Consider the following 21,974-nt stretch of genomic DNA (forward strand, 5'->3'; position numbering starts at 1 on the left):
ATTCCTTACAACCACTGATTTAATCTTTCTGAGCAAATTTACATTTACGCCCATTTTATTGACTTGAAATTTTATTTAATAAAGTGAGATATTATTAGAACATTTATTTAATTTAACAATCTCAAATATACACATAGAACATGACCTATTTCTTTAAAATCACAAATATAAATTCCTTTAGAACCCCTTTAGGCAAGGTTTCAAAGATACTGGCAGCGTTCCCCCTTTTAATAGACTTATTCTTTGTTTAATTATAATTATATCTTACCCCAATGTCAAATATTAATCACGTCTACACATTAAAAACAAATGAAGACTGCACAAAAACTTTACGAGTTACGTGCAAATAAGTAATATGGTAACATTCTCAATTTAACACATCATTACGATATTGTAAAGATTTTTATTAACAAATATTAGATGCTAGTGTGAAATACAAGGTCAAGATGTCAAGTACACTTGCCGCTTTCCTACGTAATAACGTGTAACCAATAATATTTACATTAACTCTATACGATAGTCATCAAGAGGAAAATTCAACTGAAATCTTAGACGATACAAGCCGTTTACAAGACCTGTTCCACAAAGAAATCTTTCTGTCCATTTTAATAAATAAAATAATCCTCCAATTCACAGGAGAAATGCTCAAAAAAATATGTAAAAAAGCCGCAATATGACAAAAAAAATAATAATTCCCCAAATGCTTATTATAAAATATGGTTAGTTAAATATTCTAAATAAAAAATAACTTTTAGAAATTAAAACAGATCGGATATAAATATCGTGCTTAAATAAATTAAGATCTAGTTATTAGTTTAAATAATGACTAGTAAATAATATTTAGTCAGACGTGCATGAGTACCTCTAGGTAACAAATATCAGTTTACACCTGGATTGTGATCCTAAAGCCGCTATTGGTAACAGTAAGGTTTCGTAATACTCGGGCAGTCACGACTAAGTTATACAACCAGTGAGAACCCGAACCCGGAACATTTTGCACTGATCTACTTTAAAATATTAAATACTAGCTGTGCCCGCGACTTCGTCCGCGTGAAATACTATTTTGGGTAGCATTTTTTTTGAGCTAATTATTTTATTTAACCAACGTGCTATGCTTTGATGTATGTAGAAGAACATAGAAAGAGGTGTGCCCGGACCGCGCCAAATGTAGGTCCTGGGTCTCTGCCTACCCCTCTGGGTTACGGGTCGAGAATTATGTTGTTGTTGTGGTTTTTACTTAAACTTATAAAAAATGCCAAAAAATATAAAACTTACAAAATATTCACATAAACATCTTCCCATACAAACATTCATCCCCTATTCCGTTTTGTTACATTGCAACCTTGAGGGTAAAACTTTTACAAATTTCAAATGTCATATTTATTTATATCAAATCAGCAGCCTAAAAAATAAGTTTAAAGCTTCTAACTGTAAAAATTACGATACTTCCATACAAATTTCCACCCTCACTTTCAGCCTCTTATAACCCTTTTTTCGCGTTAAAAAGTAGGCTTTGTCCTTCCTCAGGCTCTAGACTAAATATTGGTAAGGGTAACATCAAAACATATTAAACAAAACATTCACCAAAACCTTACATATTGCCTAACAAAATTTCATCCCCTATTGTTATTTAGCACTATTGGGGGCAAAATTTTTACAAAAATTTAATTTCCTATTTATTTATATAGAATTAGCAACCTCAAAAATAAGTTTCAAGCTTCTAACTGTAAAAATGACAATTCAATCCCTTACAAACCCTTTTTCGCGTTGTAAAGTAGTCTTTATCCTTTCTCGGGCTCTAAACTAAATATTTGTAACGGTAACAGCAAAACCTATTGAACAAAACATTCAACAAAATCTAAAATAATCCCAAACAAAATTTCATCCCTAATTGTTATTTAGCACCCTTAAGAGTAAACTTTTTTCAAATATTGAATATTAATTTCTTTATATCAACTTAGCAGCCTCAAAAATAAGTTTCAAGCTTCTAACTGTAAAAAAAGACGATATTTCCATACAATTTTCCACCCCCTCTTTCAACCCCTTACAACTCCCTTTTCGCGATACAATGTAGCCTACGTCTTTCCTCAGGCTCTAGACTAAATATTGGCAAGGATAACAGCAAAACATATTAAAAAAAACATTCACCAAAATCGAGCATATTGCCAATCAAAATTTCATCCCCTATTGTTATTTATCACCCTTGGGGGTAAATTTTTTACAAAAAATTAATTTCATATTTATTTATATAGAATTAGCAACCTCAAAAATAAGTTTCAAGCTTCCAACTGTAAAAATGACGATAATTCCACACAAACTTTCACCCCCACGTTCAACCCCTTGCAAACCTTTTTTCGCATTAAAATATGCCCTATGTCCTTCCTCAGGCTCTAGATTAAATATTGGTAAGGGTAATAGCAAAACATATTAAAGAAAACATTCAACAAAACCTCACATATTGCCAAACAAAATTTCATCCCCTATTGTTATTTAGCACCCTTGGGGGTAAAATTTTTCCAAAAATTTAATTTCATATTTATCTTTATCAAATTAGCCTTGAAAATAAGTTTCAATCTTCTACCTGTAAAAATGACGATAATTCCATACAAACTTTCACCCCCCCTTTCAACCCCTTACAACCCCTTTTTCGCGTTAAAATGTAGCCTATGTCCATCCTCAGGCTCTAGACTATCTGTGTACAAAATTTCATTTAAATCGGTTCAGTAGTTTTTGCGTGAAAGCGAGACAGACAGACAGACAGACAGACAGACAGAGTTACTTTCGCATTTATAATATTAGTAAGGATTTCCGAAGTAATTGTAACCCATACAAAAGATGTGAATGCGCCAACAGCTACCTGCAATTAATTGTTGATAGAGCGGGTTTGGACTGTCCCGTATTAGCCATGTGGACACGTCTATATGTGTTGTAATTTTATTTAATTTCTAATTTGATTTTGTATGGAACATGTGTTTGCAATAAAAGTTTTATTATTATTAAAGCTGAAAACAACACGTAAATATATTAAAATGATCAGTTGATTCGTAGAATAAAAACAAGACAAGACTTTTGTCCAATCCAATTTTTTTACGATTTTAAAACAGTATGTGCAAAGGATTAAGGAAGTTGAAAAGTATATAAAATAAGAAAAAAAAATAGCCGACTTCAAAAAAAAACAATCTCAAACAAAATGCACTGAAAAGTAACCTAAAAAAACCAATTTCAAACAAAATACACTCAAAAGTAACATAAAAAAACAATTTCAAACAAAATGCACTCAAAAGTAACCTAAAAAAAACCAATTCAAACAAAATGCATTCAAAAGTAACATAAAAAAACAATTTCAAACAAATTCACTAAAAAGAAACAAAATAATGTCATGAAAACTCTCTAAACTCTAGTAGTTGCTCTCGTTGCGCTCTCTAATAGTAGGGGCTCAGTTTTCCGCAACTCCACGACAAGCGCGTATTTTGCGTGTCTCTAAACTCTAAAGAAAGTTCTCTTCTTTCTTGTAACATGTCTATATTGTATAATTATTGTTATTTCGCAGTCGGTGTCGGCCGAAGTAAATAGATGACATTTTATATTTGAGATGTATTAGACATACTTACGTTTATGTCCCTACTTAGGCCGAAACCGACTCCAAAATAACAATATCATTTTTATGTAGGTCCTATAGTTTAGCCTACGTAAGCGCTGAAAGCAAAAATGTCCCTAATCTTCGCAACAAATTTTGAAGCTATATTCAAAATCTACTAGTCTTCTAGTTATTTAAAAAAAAAAACAAAAAAATGGGACCCACCTGCAAGCACTTCCTTTCGATTAAAATATTTTTCATCAAAATCGGACCACCAGGGGCGGAGTATCGCGGTAACACACATAAAAAAAAAAAAAATACAGACGAATTGATAACCTCCTTCTTTTTGAAGTCGGCTAATTACCAAAAATTCTGCGTTCATACAACTATATTTTCACAATTATAAAAATATACTTTTAATATAATATTATTATAGTGAATAACTTTCGCATCGTCCAATTAAATCGTCATAAGATAACTGACCTAGCCCGGCCCACGCAGTCATCGATGCTGGTCAGCCGGATATACCGGAAGTGGCTAGCGTAGGTGAAACTATTCTAATGTGTAATAAAATTGATTTATTGCCATTTAGTTCAACTATTGCTTACTTATATTCATATGTAATTGATTTTGTTCATAAGATTACCAACTAAATCTACGATAATCTACTTTAAAAACTATGAACATTTTGTGTAATTAAAAAATTTTGGTGCAACTTAAGCAATTTTTTTATATATGTTTTGTCACCGTCTTTGTAGAAATATCTGACTGTTTGTTAACTAACATATCCAGTCTGGTATCTACATAAATGTGCCAATCAAATTTTACAGATGAGTACATCTCGTGTTTAAACTCTGGGTGAGGTTAATCTATTATATTGATGGTTCTTGGTTACGTAACACTTTGGTATAAGATGGTAGAAAAAAAAAAACAGCAATAAAACAACAATAAAAATATGTAATATTCGTAAAAAACTTCTAACTTAGATAAAATAGAGAGCAATAAATATAATACATCTGCTTGTTGTTTTGCAAAACATACAAAAGATTTTATATGCATTGTTCTACATATTCTCATCTATTCCTGGGTATTTGTGCAATCGACCTTATCTATGTTACGGTTCAAAAACATCTTTTAAATTATAAAATGTCTAATTAGTTAGACAACAATGGCAGGCAAGTGGATCAAGTTAGCCCACGCTACTCTATGCTGCAAGTCTATTGTTGCGCTCAGTTCAGATCGATTTCGCCACACGCCAATGTTATTTATTATATTTGTTATCGCATCTCGTTTTATATCACCCATGTCCTTTATTAAAATGTCATGCTCTACAACTTCTAGTAAATAGATTGTAATTTTAAGATCTGATCTGATCCAGTCGCGAATGTATTTTAGTTTTTTTTTTTTTACCATTCATGACGTCAACCATAGTAAAGTTATGCAAGACACATTCCTTCACGAACACAATCTCTTTTTGACCGTTAAAACTAGATGTATCAGTTAAAGTCAGATATCTTTGACTACACAATGTTAAAATGTCAAAATGATAAAGCGAACTACTTAATGATACGTATAAATTCACTTTCAAACGATACTTTCACTTTCATTGCTTGCGCTTAATCTAAGGCAATTTATTTGTACAGGCTCAATGACTTCGACAACGAAACTTACACTTTTATTCCAACAACTGTACTCACCAGTTCTTTATATAACAGTTATTTAACGTGGGTTTCCACTGTTGAAACATTTTATCATCTCCCTCAGGCCCATTGAAGAAGTGGAGATAATAAAAAATATAACAACAATTTATATTCAATGTTCTACTAATCTTACTACTCGTAATAACATAAATGCGAATTTTTCGATGTATATGAATGGATGGATGCTTGTTAGAATGTATCTCTAGAACGGCTTCTTAGCTCTCTTTCAAGTTTAGCATACATGTACAACTAAATCACATAAAAAGAACACATAGGCTACTAAGTTTTTTCTTTTATTCCGCGCGGACGGAGTCGCGAACGACAGCTAGTGTCCTAATAAACTACTTACTTAACTTAGAAAATGTACTCGTAAAATAACCGTAAACAATAAATAAAAAATCATAACCATTTATCAGTATCAAATGTTTTCATAACATCCCGGTGATAAACTTTCGGTGTAACAGTTCTGATGCATAATAACAGTAATTAAATAAACATGTGCTCACATTGTCGTGGTAACAATGTGCTGAGTCACAGTCATAAATAACAAGCGCTAAGAGCAATACGTTTCGTGTTATATTTAGGTCACTCACATTAACTCTAGAAAGACTAGGGCATTCCATGTTGAAAATCATTAGTCTCGCAAATATGACGTCATTCGTCTATATATTACATATTTATGGAAAAAAGTAGTTATAAATAACTTTCTTTTCATATTTATTTGCGGTTTATTTGTTGCCAGTAATTTCCTTAACAAAAAACTCTTTACTAAAAGTACGTGAGAAAATTTGATAACAATAAAAAATAAATGTTTCGTGTATAACGTATAATAAACAGAAATAAAAAAATTTAATAACACGAGACTATAACCAGATAAATATGATCTCTCATGCTGACACGAACAACAATAACGTGTCAAGTATTCAAGTCGGTAACAATATTGATTCAAAGATTCGATGTAAATATCTTAGGCGGTCTGCAAAGGTCATTAACAGTTAACACCTTACGAGACGAAAGAGGAGTAAACTATTAATAATACTGTCAACTTTAATGCCACTGATAGTGACTAATTTATTTGAACAGTGTTAGTGATAACAGAATGAATCACACATATTAAATTATATCAACAAATTTCCCCTTTTTCTCACAGTTAGCATTTTTTGTCCAACACTGACACAACTGTTGTGAAATCAACTGCGACTTGCCTTTTACAAAAATGAGGGTTTCTTCAAGGAAACTATCTTGTGTTTTCTTAATAACTAGACATCGTATTTGCCATTAGTTATTCTGTTGTTTTTGAATATAATGGGCGTTAGAAAACAATTTTAACTGTTTAATTCGGTGCTTATTTGGTCCTTAATCTATAAAGAACAAAAAAGCGGTATATTTATGAAATATATAAAAGAAGGATGATCTTGTAGGCATAGTAATATGAGCTTTAAGTCACAAAGATAAGAAATCTACAACTTCCCTAACCAATACCGTTGTCAGCATTTATTAAGAAAATAGTTAAAACTTCACTTATCGTGTCGTCGTCGTATCGTCGGGTTATAAAACTGCATACTTAATTGTTCGCTCGTAACATTTAACTTTTGTTTCAGAGCGTCATGGCAGAGATTACTGACATAACATAGAGTGCTCGCTCGTCCGGTCACAAATGTGGGCCACTTCTGTATATTTTCATATCATATTTAACCGTGTTTTTGAAAGATAATATTGTTACAATATTTTTTACTTTCATGTATAATATTTGTACTAAGAATTGTTATTGAATATGAAATTTGTCGTAATTTTTTTTTAGTATTTAGTTTCAGATTACAATGCTAAGTATAAATGTCATACTAGAATTATAAATGCGAAAGTTTGTATGGATGTATGGATGTTTGTAACTACGCAACTCGACAACGGTACGACGGACGAATCTGGATGAATTTTGGAACAGAGATAGATTACAATGTTGAATAGTGCATTGGCTGCGGACGAAGTCTCGGGCGACAGCTAGTGATTTTTTTGTCACAGAATATAAGATTTAATGAATCTAGATAGTCTAGATCGTGACTAGAAATCTATACCGTGAGTCGTTCAATGCTTTCCAACCTGTTCTAGCGCTCAGCGCCATGCCTTGTGCGGAAACAAGTTCCGAATACATGTTAATGCATTAATCTGTGTTACCAACATTTGATAATATTAACGAAACGAAAAAAAAAATCAAATCAGTGACGATAGATTTTCCTAGAACTCTAATCTATATTAATATTTAATCTAAATTTATAATATGTTTATTTTTTTGTAATGTTGTCTAATAAATTGAAAACTCATTTTTCATCCAGCTTTTTTTAGGAAGGCAACATTTATAAATCCAGCTTCAACATGGACGCGAAGGAAAACTCGAAAATGAGCGAGAAAATAAATAGAAATGCAAAAATTATGAGACTTTAAAACACTGATATTTAAAAAGATAAAATTCTAAATTTATCTTTCTGTAAATAAATCTTTCTCAAAATAGCCTTAGTCGTAAAGTCTAAGAACGAGATAGATTTACGACTGTCCTCATAGTTGGCGTCGAATGACCCTTAAGTTGACCTTTCTAGATACTTAGAGTAACTCGAAACTACTAGTCAAGAATTTTGTAGCAATATTTCTAATATTAGCTAGATATTTATAAGCTCTGAAATAAATGTCTGATTTAATAATAGGATTTAACTTAGACTAGATTTGTATAAAAATTTGCAATGGCTACTAAACTATTTGAGTATAATTTTCAAAATAATTACGTACAAGTTAGTAAATATATGATAATTGGAGACAACCAAGTATGTATAAACACATACCACGGGATGATAATCATATGTAAAAAAAATTCTGACGCAAAATTTAACGCAAAGTGAATCAGCACTATTACGAAAAATAAACTAATGTAGTTTTTTTGCCTTATAACTTTAAAATTTTGACAATACTATTTTCCATTTGGCGGAAAGTCAATAAAAATACACATTGTATATTTTGTATTAAGTAATTAAATTTTGAATGTTACCAAATACCGAAGTTAAAGTATTTTGAGTAAATTATTGTCATTAACCCATGAATTTTGTAGCTCTGTCTTAATTACAACAAAAAGGAATGAATAAAGCGATTCGACAATATTGAAGAAGTATGTGTGTACATTTCTACAAAAATCACACTTCTTGTAATGTTCAGTCATAACTTTTGCAAGCATAAGATGGTTTGGGTCATTAAGTAAGTAATTATAAAAGATTTCACTAAAGATAACAACAATGCTATATAAAAATATAAAAAATAATAAAATCCAGTTTATGTATCTCAAAGATATGGTCAATGTTCAAGTTGCCAAATGACTTATAATATCGTAATCGATTTAATGAATTCATCTTTATGTCGCAGGTTGTGACCATGACATGACTATGTGTGTCAAAAATTGTCATGGATCGTGAACGTAACCTTGTCACGGGCTCCGAGTGAAATGTCAACGCGGTGACGCGTAGGTAAAGGTCAGACCACGTATGCGCGGGAGCGATGGCGGATGCGGAATTTTTTTGAGAGATTTTTTGCCCATTATTGCCACAACTTTTTATTTAAGTTTTACAATAAAATTGCTTAAAAAGTATTAAAAAAACAGGTTTGAATAAGCTACAGATCCATTGACTTTTAAGTTAAACTGGATTCAATTCGACATAATTAAATTTTAAACTTTAAACTTAGAATTATTATTATTCTTAAAGATTCAAGTTATCGGTGTTTGTCACTTTTATCAAGCTTAAACTTAACTTTTTAACATCTTTCCTTAAGTAATGTTCACATAAAAATATTTAACATATACAACATTTGGTACATCCGTATTTGTGAAAGTTAGTGTCCTTGACGTTGCGGACATGTCAGATCCGGTTCTTATTACATTAGCGAGCCGCGAGCAGCCGCAGATCTCATTGACGTAATCTTGTGACCGGCATTGCGTCACGGAAGCAGCTGATTCGGTTTTAACGAGACGTAGGGGATTACAAAAGTGGGATGTGTGGGTACAATCAATACATAATCGTGAAAGGTTTGGTTAATCTAAAGGAACTAATTTTTTTCGATTCTGTATGATTTTAATGTAAAATATTTTCAATATTCTCTATACTTCTTTTCCTTTTGTATATTGAACCAGTATAATTTTAAAAAGCATCATGGAATTCATATTAACTATTATTATGAAGTGACTTTCTTTAAATCAATAAAGTAATTTATGATACAGCACGTACACAATAGCAAAAAGTCTTGGCAACGCATTTGACTTATATTCTCAAGACTCAAGAGCTATGCAAAGTAGGCACCCTGCCGGTCGATTAAAAACTGTAGTGTTCGTAGAGAGTCCTCGTTAAGGCAAGGTGGTGCAACGACGGCGCAGAAACCCTTGATTAAAAACTGAACACTTAGCATTATATAAAACTTTGCAAACCTCGTATATACATATTAAGTTAAAAGTTAGAAATAAAAACTTTATACTTTAAGAGTTATTGGTCTGTTACCATTTTTCTTAAAGGAAATCAGATCTTGTCTAATTGCATAACAGATAACGTTTTTAACATAAAACGACAAAGTAACCCCGCACCTAAAAACTCTTTACTCTAAACACCATTGTTTGTGAAAAATAAAACAATGAAGGGAATTTCCCGCGCAAAGCAAATTAAACTGTCTCACATTCACGCTACGTCACGCGTCACGTCGCGTCACGTGTTACGCTGCCCGAGCGTGACATTAGCGCACACGTTGTCAACTGTAGTTACCACTTTCCACACTTCCTAGCTCATTTTCGATACGGAAATTGTCACAATTACATATATGTTATTAATTACCTTTTTGTATTCAGACAACACTTTATATCTGCTTGTAACATAAACTTAAAGATAAGATGAGGTTACAGATATTTGACACGAACCTTGTTAATATTTTTGATTGAAAGAAATAACACTTTATAATTTTAAAATTATAAATGTATGAATAATAAGATGTAAATCTAAAATACAACGAGCAATAAAGTAAACCACGTGCAAATAATAAATCACATTAAGCGTAAAGCGTATAGTAATAAATATTCATTAGTTAATTAATTAACAAATTAACGGGTCAGTTATATTTCCTTAGTAATTACAATTACGCGGCTCAGTGTTTACAATGCACTTACACTTTCGAAGGCTCGCCGGCGCTATCGTTGTTATGCTCGTACGCTTCTTTCATTCATACATTCTTTGAAATAGTATGTTTTCTTTTAACAAATTCATTCATAACAATTAGGGTTAGCAATTTAGAAAATTCTTTCCTCGGTAATCAAAATTTAAATAAACAATTGAATGACAGTCTATTTTTTTTTCAATAGCAAAACCTTTAACTTTTTTTTTTTTGCTTTCTTTTCAGATACACGATGTAAGTCCAAAACCTACAAACCTTGTCAACAATAGCAGCTAAGTCAACCTTTAAATTTTCAATTCAGTTTAATTATGTAAGGTTTCCTATACTTTTTATTTGTTATTATAAGATATTTTATAAATTACCGGCAGTTGTTCACAACTTCATCCGCGCGCAATAAAAAAAACCTGGTAATAAATATAGCCTATGTCAGTCGGCAATAGTATAGCTTCCTTACAGTGAAAGAATTATTGAAATTGGAGCAGTAGTTTCTGAGCCTGTTCAATGCAAATAATTAAATCTCCTCTTTATAATATTAGAATATAACTGTAAATAAATTAACTTTAATCACAAATAGAAATAAAGGCTATAATTGATTAAATTGCATTTATCTGTTAAAAGCTTCTAGAAACTTGTTTAAATTTTATGAAGGATGTTAAATAATTTAGAAACACTTAATGATGGGAATAAAGTTACAAAACGGGTTATTTGAAAGCGAATATAAATTTTATTAGACTTGCGTACGTTTCACTTAAGTTCTAGTTACATGACTTTTATAGTATTTATTAAATACTAGCTTTTGCCAGCGACTCCGTCCGTGCGAATTTAAAAAAACAACTTAATAAATAGCCTATGAGTTCTTCCAGATTAACTCCTTCAACTGTGTCAAATTTTATCAAAGTCTGTTGAGTCGTTCCGGAGATACCTTCAAACAAAAATCCATCCATCTAAACTTTCGCATTTATGATATTAATATAATTAAGATTAAGATTTAATATCACAAGTAAAACTTTATTTTCATCAGTATTAATAAACGAATATTAACCTAAATATTAATAATACTACGAGTATACGTATAAAATCATGAAATCTATATATATAAAAGAAAGTCGTGTTAGTTACACTATTTATAACAAGAACGGCTGAATCGATTTGACTGAAAATTGGTGGGCAGGTAGCTTAGAACCAGGAAAAGGACATTGGATAATTTTTACCCCGTTTTCTATTTTTTATTCCGTGCGGACGGAATCGCGGGTAAAAGCTAGTACTTAATAAAATTATTTCGGCTATGGAAAGTTACGTAATTATTCCCTCGATTTGAAATTTTGTCTTTTTTTTCTCAAATACCGTGAACAACGTGAAAATCTGTGTGACAATTACTTCTCGTTTGTGAATGATCGTTACAGAGTCAGTAATTACCTTCGCAGCGAACATTTCTCTACCGTTTTCTTTTCCCACAAAAGATTATCTTTTAAGTAACATTATTTCAATTCACAAGAAATTTCTTTGTTTTTGTATAAACATGTTTTTTTACATCGCATTAAAAATTAAGAACAAAACTCGGATAGACAAATGATAGATATAATTAATATTTTATAGCCTGAGATTTTTTCATTAATTATTACATCTACGCTGCTGAAAAAAAACGTAAAAAAATATTGTGTCTTTTCTTTAGTTCTATTTGAGATAAAAAAAAACATGTTTCAAGAAAAAAAAAGATCATTTAAATTTTTCGCTAGCTATAGAGTGCACAGTTTTCCTGGAATGAAAACAAGACTAAAGTTAGGTCTCCGGTACATAGACTTATCAGATAAACCGCGGAATTTCTTTCACTTTAAACCTTTCTGTGTCATTTTCGTAACAATGTAAATATATCTCATAAATATTGAAGCAAAGTATTATACAATAAAAATATATAATTAAAATGCATGAATTTAAAACTACATTAAGCTAAACCGCCTGTATTTTAGTTCTTTAAATTTTTTTCGTTTAATTATAATTTCTGCAACGCTTTTTAGTTTAGGTTATGTTGGAATAAATCTTGGTTCTATTTCATTTAAATTTAACCTAAATACTTTTGTGAGGCTATTAAAAGAATCATTCTTTAAACTTGTGCATAAGAAATCAGTAATCAGGTGTTAATGTATTTACTATGAGTACGTTAAGATCCAAGAGTGTTTAAAAATATTGCATTTGTTTTTAAACATAAACTAAAGTAGCTTGTAAGTTTTTAAACAATTCCAAAATCATTAATTTTTTCAAATTACCACTTAAAAATTTATAAATACAAACAATTTAACGTAACTAACTGAAGATGAACTCTTTCCTGTTTAGTTCGGGCAGACTAAAGAGCGGGTCTAAATACCAACACTTGAGAGTCGAGCTAAGGCCAACAAAGCGTAACCAACTTGTAACTAACGAGCCGTTGGCAGCGTCTCTAGTGGATATTTGCCAATTGTTTTGAGTCTATCAGGGCTGTCAAAAATACCTTTCCTCAGATTAATATTTTACAATGACAATACATTATTGTGAAAGAGGAAACTGTGCACTCAACATAAAAGCGAAATAATGTACACAACAATAAAGCAAGGAGATAAGGAAAACTATTATGAATTTTTAAATCGATTAACTTACACTACACAATTTCTTTATAATAATGTCTTCAAAAAAGAAAAAAAAAACTTTTATTCTAAATATTCAGTTAACAATATTATACAATAGCCAATTAAATGCAATTTTACATTTTTAGTATTAACTGCCCAAAGTTTTTCTACTTTAGCAGCCATGATATTATTCTGAAACAGGATTATACAAGAATAAATTACGACTGTAAGTCGCAGTGGCTTCGATTCAATGCGACACCTGCAAACTGAGTATTTTTTATCGGTTATAAATATTCACATTCCGTGTGATTTTTTTTATAGAACAGCAAGGATCTTCAATATCAAGTTTACATTATTCCATCTGTAAGGATGTAAAATAAAAAGAATTTAACCAAATTGTTTACTCGTTTGCGACCAGTTATAAAAACAAACAATTGTTAACAAGAAATTGTAAAACGATTACACATAAACATGTAACACATGTGGTAATTGACATGTTACCACTTGGTAACAAATAATTTGACACACCTGTATCTAAAGTGGCATTTGTTCTCTACTGACAATTATGATAAAACTAGCTGTCGCCCGCTCTCAGACTCTGTCCGCGCAGAATAGACAAACATTAAGTAGCATATGTGTTTTACATGAACATAATCTGGAAGAAATTTCATCATGATACGTAGAGCCGTTCTGGAGATACTTTCTAACAAACATCCATCCATCTAAACTCTCGCACTAGTAATATTAGTAACATTAATTAAAGGAAAATGTTCTTAATATCCGTTGTATTACTGATTTATTTGAACCTCTTTAAGACTACAACATGTCGCAATAACATATATATAAATAACAGATATATAGCTAGCTCCTAATTAAAGTGAAGGACTGATGGCAATACCAATTCATTTCTGGAGTCATCACGACCGCAGTAATAACAATAAAGTATAAAAATAATATCAACATATTAAATCTTTATTCCGATTCAATCTAGAATCTTTTTTACAACTTTCAAGTTTATGAACAAGCTCCAATGTCAAATGACTTTTGCTTTTAAGTCTCACATCTGACATTTTCTTTCAAAGTTGAATAATAAATAAATCTGAAGTGAATCTGTTTTAATTAAAACTTCTCGTTGTTGCCATACTGACACGATAAAGTTTTTAAATATTATAATGTTGTTATTAAGTTATTTATTAAGAAAAGAAATACAACGTAACTAGATTTACTTTCTTTGGACACGAATACAAACGATTGCAATTTGACTATTTGATATTTTATTTCGTGTATTTCCCATTGGACCGATCGACCTACCGATAAATAGGTCCAATAGTAATTTAGATCGATAGTCAATAAGACAGGAAATAGCCTGTATTTGAATCTATTATTTAAAAAAAAAAACTATTTGATAGTGTTTTGTTAATTAATTTTTATTTCCTTTAAGTGCTACAATCCAAGTCGTTGTTTCATTACCTTTTCAAAAGTCAGATTTCGTTCACTAAAAGACGATTGAAATAACATTCAAACTTGTTCATAAATATTTTCTATGCGGTGCGTAATATTAACCTTTCCAATAACACATTCTAGAACTAGTGTGGACTAGCTATTATATAAATCAGATTTTATTTTATATGTCAGGGTTTTTGGAGAAACATTAAATTTACATAATATAGATAATGAACCAGTCATATTTATGAATGGAATGTTGAACTGCAGATGTTTTTATTAAGTAGACAACTACATCTAGAAAAAAAAAGATAATATGAAAATAATACAAATAACTAGCTGTCGCCCGCGACTCCGTCCGGACGGAATTAAAAAAAACTTAATAAGTAGCCTATGTGTTCTTCCTGACCATATTTTACATCTGTACCAAATTTCATCAAGATCCGTTCAGCCGTTCCGCAGATACCTTCAAACAAACATCCATCCATTTAAACATTCGCATTTATAATACTATTTTAAGTACGATTACATTTGCAGCACAACTTTGCTCAAAGAGCTCTGTGACAAAGAGCAAAAATAAAAATAACGTATTAAAATATTTAAGTTGTTCTAAGTATAACTGTCGGCTTAATTAAAAAAAGGTTAATAATTTTCACAAAATACAAAGGTATATTTATATTAAGGTACTTATTATAAATTTACAAGGGAAATCAATTCTAAGCTAAATTACTTATCAGTCAAGCGCCCGGTTGAAAAGAGCGAGTTCTCGTTTAATCTGAGAACAGATTATTTTTCACGAAAGTAAAATATTTCAGAAAGCGGGGCTTAGTTAAATATTTTATGTGTAAAGTACGTCTCTGGATTATGAAAATATTTACGGGCTTACGTAACTTACACATTTATATTTATGTTACACTAGCTATCGCCCGCAACTCCGTCCGCGCGGAATTAACAAAAAAAACTTCATTAGTAGACTACGTTTTCTTCCAGGCTATGTTCTACATCTATACCAAATTTCATTGAAATCCATTAAGCCGTTCTGCAGATATCTTCAACAAATATCCATCCATCCATAGACCGAAATATTGGATACCTACTGTCAAAACACCTGTAAAAAACTTAACATTATAATATTGATTATGTTTACGTACATCTTACTAATATTATATATTGTGCGAATGTTTTATATGCATGGATGTTTTTTGAAGGTATCTTCATAACGGCTCAACGGATCTTGAAGGAATACCTCCAACAGATATAGAACAACTTTTAGTTCCCAACTTTAACATGACATAACTCAACAAAGTAATACAAGTAAAAACTACATACTTCATCTTATTTTAGGAAGAAAACATCGCGCTTCGTCTTATCAAACAGCACGCAGACGTTGAAGATACAGAAAGCAGTCCCGCCTCACCTGAAGACAACTACGGAACTGGAAGTACAGGCAAGACGTACTTTGATGAAGGCGGCTATGTCTCCGGAGACAAGAGAGACAAGGACCCCTATGTACGGAACCGCTTCAACCAAGCCGCATCCGATATCCTGCCTAGCAACAGAGCTATACCTGACACGAGGAACGCTATGTAAGTTGATTTTAATCCCTCGGCAACAGATCTTTTATGCCTTTCATTATCAATACATGAGAGCAACATAGCGTTAAGAAATACTCTCAATTTCTTAACCATTGCCGTGGATGTACAAATACTATAATTTTTTTAAGAGGTGAGGAATGTGTTATGCAATATAAATGAAGTTGAAAATGTAAAGGACGTGAAAAATGCAGACAACTAAATAGTTAACTAAAAACCTCTAACATATTACATATGCATAATGATGTTTGTTGTTGCATCGAGATGTATCAATTTTAATAGGCCTACAATAACCTCGACCTGAATTCGACATATGATGCACAAATTAAATTTAACTGGCTCTTAATCGTTCCGTTTTTACATGCGATTGCGTAAATTTAAAGATACGCGTATTTTTAAATAGGAAAAAAAAATCGTAGAAAATAAAATGGTGCTTATATTTTTTATTTATGTTGATCTTGGTCAGTATAATGACTATCACAAAACCAGTATTTTACGTATCATTAATTAAAATTTATTGGCTGTCCTCTGTAGGTGATATACACATATTAAGTAAGCTACTTCTCAAGGTTATTTTCCAGGTCTCTTATGTAAAAGCAATAACATTATCTTTGATCTTGTTATTAAATAAATAAAAAACCATATCTTCGATTATTACTATAATTTTATAATAATCTATGTAAGTAAAACTAAAAATTCACAACTTATTGTTATTATTAGGTTATTATACTTTTCATTATATTTTATATCACAAATTCTTGACTGCAGTAAAGAAGGTATTTTAAAATTAATTTAAACGTATCTGAACTATGAATGTATTAAAAGTAATCTAGAACTTGATTAGGACATGCGGTCAACGATTTCCAAATCTGGAAGCAACAGATCGCATTCCGAATAGCAAATGTATTTTATGGTAATTATATCTATATGAGATCTATACTATTAAAAACGTCAGTGAAGACAGAACATATGTAGACTAAGAAAATAGATTTGTATCAATAGTGCGGCAGCGATACTAAAGTACTCCTTACGCGTAAGTCGCGATTATATCTGGTCTCTTGTATCGTTTTGAATAAAGGGTAACATCGTTGGTTGACGCTGTTTTTGACACTTGTTATTTATTTAAATTATTAATCTCAGTTAAATATACAGGTGCCGTTTAAAGAAATACGACGAGGACCTTCCTGAGACCAGTGTTATAATAACGTTCCATAATGAAGCGCGGTCGACGCTACTTCGCACTGTTGTCAGGTAATATTTACACTCATCTCCTTGTCTGTAGTAGGGTCCTACTAAAGTAGGATCGAAGAACCAGGTTTCCTTCCTCCATATCAATCTTAGTCATCACTCCCTTCTTGATCATGTTACCTTTTAAGCTATCCATCCATCTCTTCCTAGGCCTACTTCTACGTGTGAACCTCTCCACACTCATACTTAAAGTTCTCCTTGTCACTTGCGATTCTTCCTTCCTAAAAACATGCCCATATCATGATAACCTTTTACTTTTTAATTTTTCTACTAGTGGTGACATTTTCACATTTCTTCTACTCCTACCATATCATTAGCAGACTCACTCAGAGTTCATTGACCTTTAACTGAATTATTATAATATTTAAAACTTGGTAATCAATGTCCACATACCGATAATTTGTATGAATTAATTTGTTTTTCAGTGTTCTCAACAGAAGTCCTGAACATCTGATAAAAGAGATCATCCTCGTAGACGACTTCAGTGATAACCGTAAGATATTTTTAACATTTTATAACCATGGCTATTGCTTTTGAAATATCTTGGCGGCCCAAAGTCACCGTGCGCTGCGAAGCGCCCTAAGTTAAAATTGTGTTTTGCACAGCGCTTTACGCTTAGTTAAGAAATGCCAGGATATCTGAATACTACTATACCAAGTTATACAGTCGACAATAAGTCTACTTCACTTCAATACGCAATTAATAACTGATACTGCGATATTTAATTAAGAACAACACACATGTTAAGAAAAAGAAAACAATACGGGCTCTTATTAAATTTCAAGCATTGTTTGATGAACAATAGCAAGAGTACATTTCGCTTCACAAAGCTAATTGTAGAATTTGAAGCGAGCCGGTATGAAAGTGAGTCGGTGTTTGAGTTCACAGCCGCTCTATTGTACCCCTTTATAGGTCTCAAAGCTATGTGATCGCACTGTTTATTCACATTACTCATTACAGATGTTGTTTTTAGCATCGAAAATTTGCATGCTCTCTTCGTCTGTGAAACAAAAATTAGATAAACAAAGGCGTGGCCTCCATACATTTTTATAGAACCTTTTGTCACTTACCAGCTGAGGACGGCGCGTCGCTCCGAGCTATCCGCAAAGTTCGTGTGATCAGGAACTCAGCTCGCGAGGGTCTAATGAGGTCTCGAGTGCGGGGCGCGGACGCCGCCACTGCGCCTGTACTTACCTTCCTAGACTCGCATGTGGAGTGCAACGTGCACTGGCTGGAACCACTGCTGCAGAGGATTAAAGAGGTACAGGAAAATAAATCTTAAATAATAAAAACTATGTGGAAAATATGCTTTTTCTATAATAAATATGCTTAATTTGTTACAACTTGTAATCACTGTTTAATTTTCATTTACATATTATTATATAGGAACATAGTATCTTAATAGTATATTTCAATATTATATCAATTCCATTTTATTTAACGCAAAAAGGAACAGTCGTTAAAAATAACTTAGTAATCTGCTCTGACCTCCGACCTCGATGTAGACAGTATCGGTACATTGATTATTTATGAGTCAAGAGACATAAAAAAACGACACAATTCATCTTTAATACATGTAAATGATGTTTCCATTACATTAATATTGTAATATCACAAATTATATTCATACGTTTATGTAAAAAGATTTATAATTTAACTGTAATAACCATTTAAATTAGGTTCACGAATAGATTTAGTAATAGTAGGATTTTCATTAAAAATAACTGTGAATTTTCTGGCAGTACTAGAAGATATCCCCTACCGTGTCTAATGTGTCATTTCTCCGTCCATAAATTCGACAAAGTAATAGCCAAATTAGTCACGACTACAGTAATATGCAAGTTGTTCAACAACACGCATTCTAATGATTGTGTGAAAGTCCATATAAACACCTAGTACGCTACAATGTACCAATCTATTTTGAAATGATTTACGTGTATACCTCGTCCTAGACGGATAGTTGCATTGTTCGATGCTTGCAACATCCGATAATTATGCATAATTCTTGAAGTATAATTTACCATCAATTTATTATATTATTGCTTAGATAATAATAAACTAAGTTGTTTATGGTAAAAGGTAATGTAGCAGATGGATGAACTAATGTTATTTGAATTAGCTACGAACGCTCTAGTGCATTTGAAGGGTTGGTAACTATATAAAGTGAAGCTGTTACTACATTTTTAGGATAGTCCAGAATTTATTAAGAAAAAAGCTTAATAATATACTCTTAATACTTAACTAATGTGCTCTGAATTAATATACTTAGATAAGAGTTAATTAATTCTAATATAATCAACGTCTATTAACATTTTCATGTTGAAACTCGCTCGAGATCTCACAATCTTAGCAAACATTTGCAGGAGATAACCTAAATATCTATTAAGTCTACCATAATCCCTATTCTCTATAATTTAGTGTTTTTGACAAAGTAGATGCTAGTTATAGACATACATAACGGAAGGTATAAACACCCTTCTTTAAGACACACTCAAATCAAATTTAACATTTATTTAATACTAGCTGACCCGACTCCGTCCGCGCGGAATTAAGTAAAAACATAATAAATAGCCTATGTGTTATTCCAGACTATGTTCTACATCTGTGCCAAATTTCATCAAGATCCGTTTAGCTATTCCGGAGATACCTTCAAACAAACATCCATCCATCTAAACATTCGCATTTATAATATTAGAAAATAGAAAAGCAACAATACGACAAAAGTGTTGCCGCATCCCTTAAATATACTGAAGTAAACGAGGCTTTTTCTTGTCGTAAAATTATTTGTAAAGATATAAGTAAACAAAATAAAATGTATTCACAGATATTTCAGTTTTTATCTCACGGCTGTCATGAATGATGACAAATGTTAGCTAATTTAATACTGCATGCATCTCAGCCACAAATCTTAGATAAAGATGAAGTGGAATATAATGGCTCTTATTATCTTGAATCATACACGCTTGATGATTTAAATTTTGTAACAATAGCCTAATGTATGCGTACCGTCTTCGTAAGTTCCCACTACTGAAAGACTCATACGAATAAATATTGCTGTCTCTGTTCTTGCAAAGGAAATGAAAGGGACTGTAATATTTTTTTGAAAACATTGTATTGAGGTCGCAACAGATACATATAGTCAATCGTTAGTTATTGCTAGAAGTTTTTCGTTTCTAATATAAAACTAGCTTTCACCCGCGACTTCGTCCGCGCGGAGTAAAAAATAGGAAACGGGGTAAAAATTATCCTATGTCCGTTTCTTGGTTCTAAGCTACCTGCCCACCAATTTTCAGTCAAATCGATTCAGCCGTTCTTGAGTTATAAATAGTGTAACTAACACGACTTTCTTTTATATATATAGATATATAAGATAGATATTGAAGTACAAGAGCTTTAATATTTTTGCGTTTGTGTACGTAACATTTATAATCTACAACAACCATTTCACAGTATTCTGGCAATTTATTTGTCTGTACATTTCGAATGCAGACCACAAACTGTTCAGTTCGCATATTAACGCTCGAATTAGTTCCCTGATTGTGAATTACATTATCATGTGACAAAACAGATGTGGCATTAGACAATAGCATTTCAATGCTTGACTACTATAATACGATTGCTTTTTGTTTATTACTAAAGTCTGACTGACTTTGACAGCTGTCAACATGACATAGTTAGGGTTATCACCAAAATGAAAAATCCTATAATTAGACGTTGTGTTCTAATATTAGTTAACAACAGTCAATATTTCATCTTCAATATTTCATTCTAAGAATACATGTACGTATTCTTCACTAATTAATAAACTAACGAATACGATTACAATTTTAATTGGAATGAAAGACATTTAATTGAGAGCGGCCGCGGCAAAGGATGCTGAGTCTAGGGCAGGCAAATTAATTCACTTTTAATTGGGAGTTCGAGTCGTTTTCCTTTTGGTGCGGTATTGGTATCGCATTGTTCTTTCGTTTATACTTGGTCGAGCTGTATGAGTTAACTTCACAACTTCTATGTCAACCCTGTTATTATTCTTAATTCAAAAGTAGAATTCGACTGAATAAGAAAAAACACTGGCATGCGGTTTTCAAATTCAAATAGAGACTTTACAATTTGTAACAAGATTCAATCTTACTTCTTACTTAAAATTATAAATGCGAAAGCTTGGACGGATGGATGGATGGATGTTTCTTATGAGGTATCTCCGGAACGGCTCCATAGATCTTGATCAAATTTGCCACGGATGTAGAACATAGTCTGGTAGAACACATAGGCTACTTATTAAGTTTTTCTCAATGCCTCGCGGTCAGAGTCGCGGGTAACAGTTAGTCACTAATCTTATAAAAGTCTGTATAAATAAGAAAATAAAATGTTGGTTATAGAGGCCAAAAGGCTACAATACCATTTGCTAAAGATCTTTTGACATTTTAATATAATTTTAGAATCCGTACACTGGCATTTGCGGTTTAAACCACAAGCATCCGATTGTTGCAACATTGTGGTTTTAAAATGTCACCGCATTATGTCTAGTAATGCTCTAATACTCTAAGGGCCAGTCTAAACTAGCGACAACATTGCCTCTACAATAATAACTTTTGTAATATTAAATTTGATCCAAGTTTCACTGCTT

General features: G+C 31.8%; 1 protein-coding gene across 2 annotated transcripts in view; it reads left to right on the top strand.

The window, feature by feature from the left end:
* Window positions 1-21,974, top strand: part of LOC106709990 (polypeptide N-acetylgalactosaminyltransferase 2) — a 57,301-nt gene that overhangs the window by 27,509 nt on the left and 7,818 nt on the right. Inside the window, exons 2-6 of one of the 2 annotated variants that reach the window (XM_014501920.2) lie at window positions 10,690-10,698; window positions 15,852-16,093; window positions 17,252-17,350; window positions 17,773-17,840; window positions 18,421-18,608. In XM_014501920.2, the coding sequence (XP_014357406.1) occupies window positions 10,690-10,698; window positions 15,852-16,093; window positions 17,252-17,350; window positions 17,773-17,840; window positions 18,421-18,608 (606 nt within the window). The remainder of the gene's footprint in view (window positions 1-10,689; window positions 10,699-15,851; window positions 16,094-17,251; window positions 17,351-17,772; window positions 17,841-18,420; window positions 18,609-21,974) is intronic. The other variant, XM_014501921.2, reaches the window with a different exon arrangement.

Source organism: Papilio machaon, chromosome 7 (genome assembly GCF_912999745.1).
Source record: "Papilio machaon chromosome 7, ilPapMach1.1, whole genome shotgun sequence".
NCBI lineage: Eukaryota > Metazoa > Arthropoda > Insecta > Lepidoptera > Papilionidae > Papilio > Papilio machaon.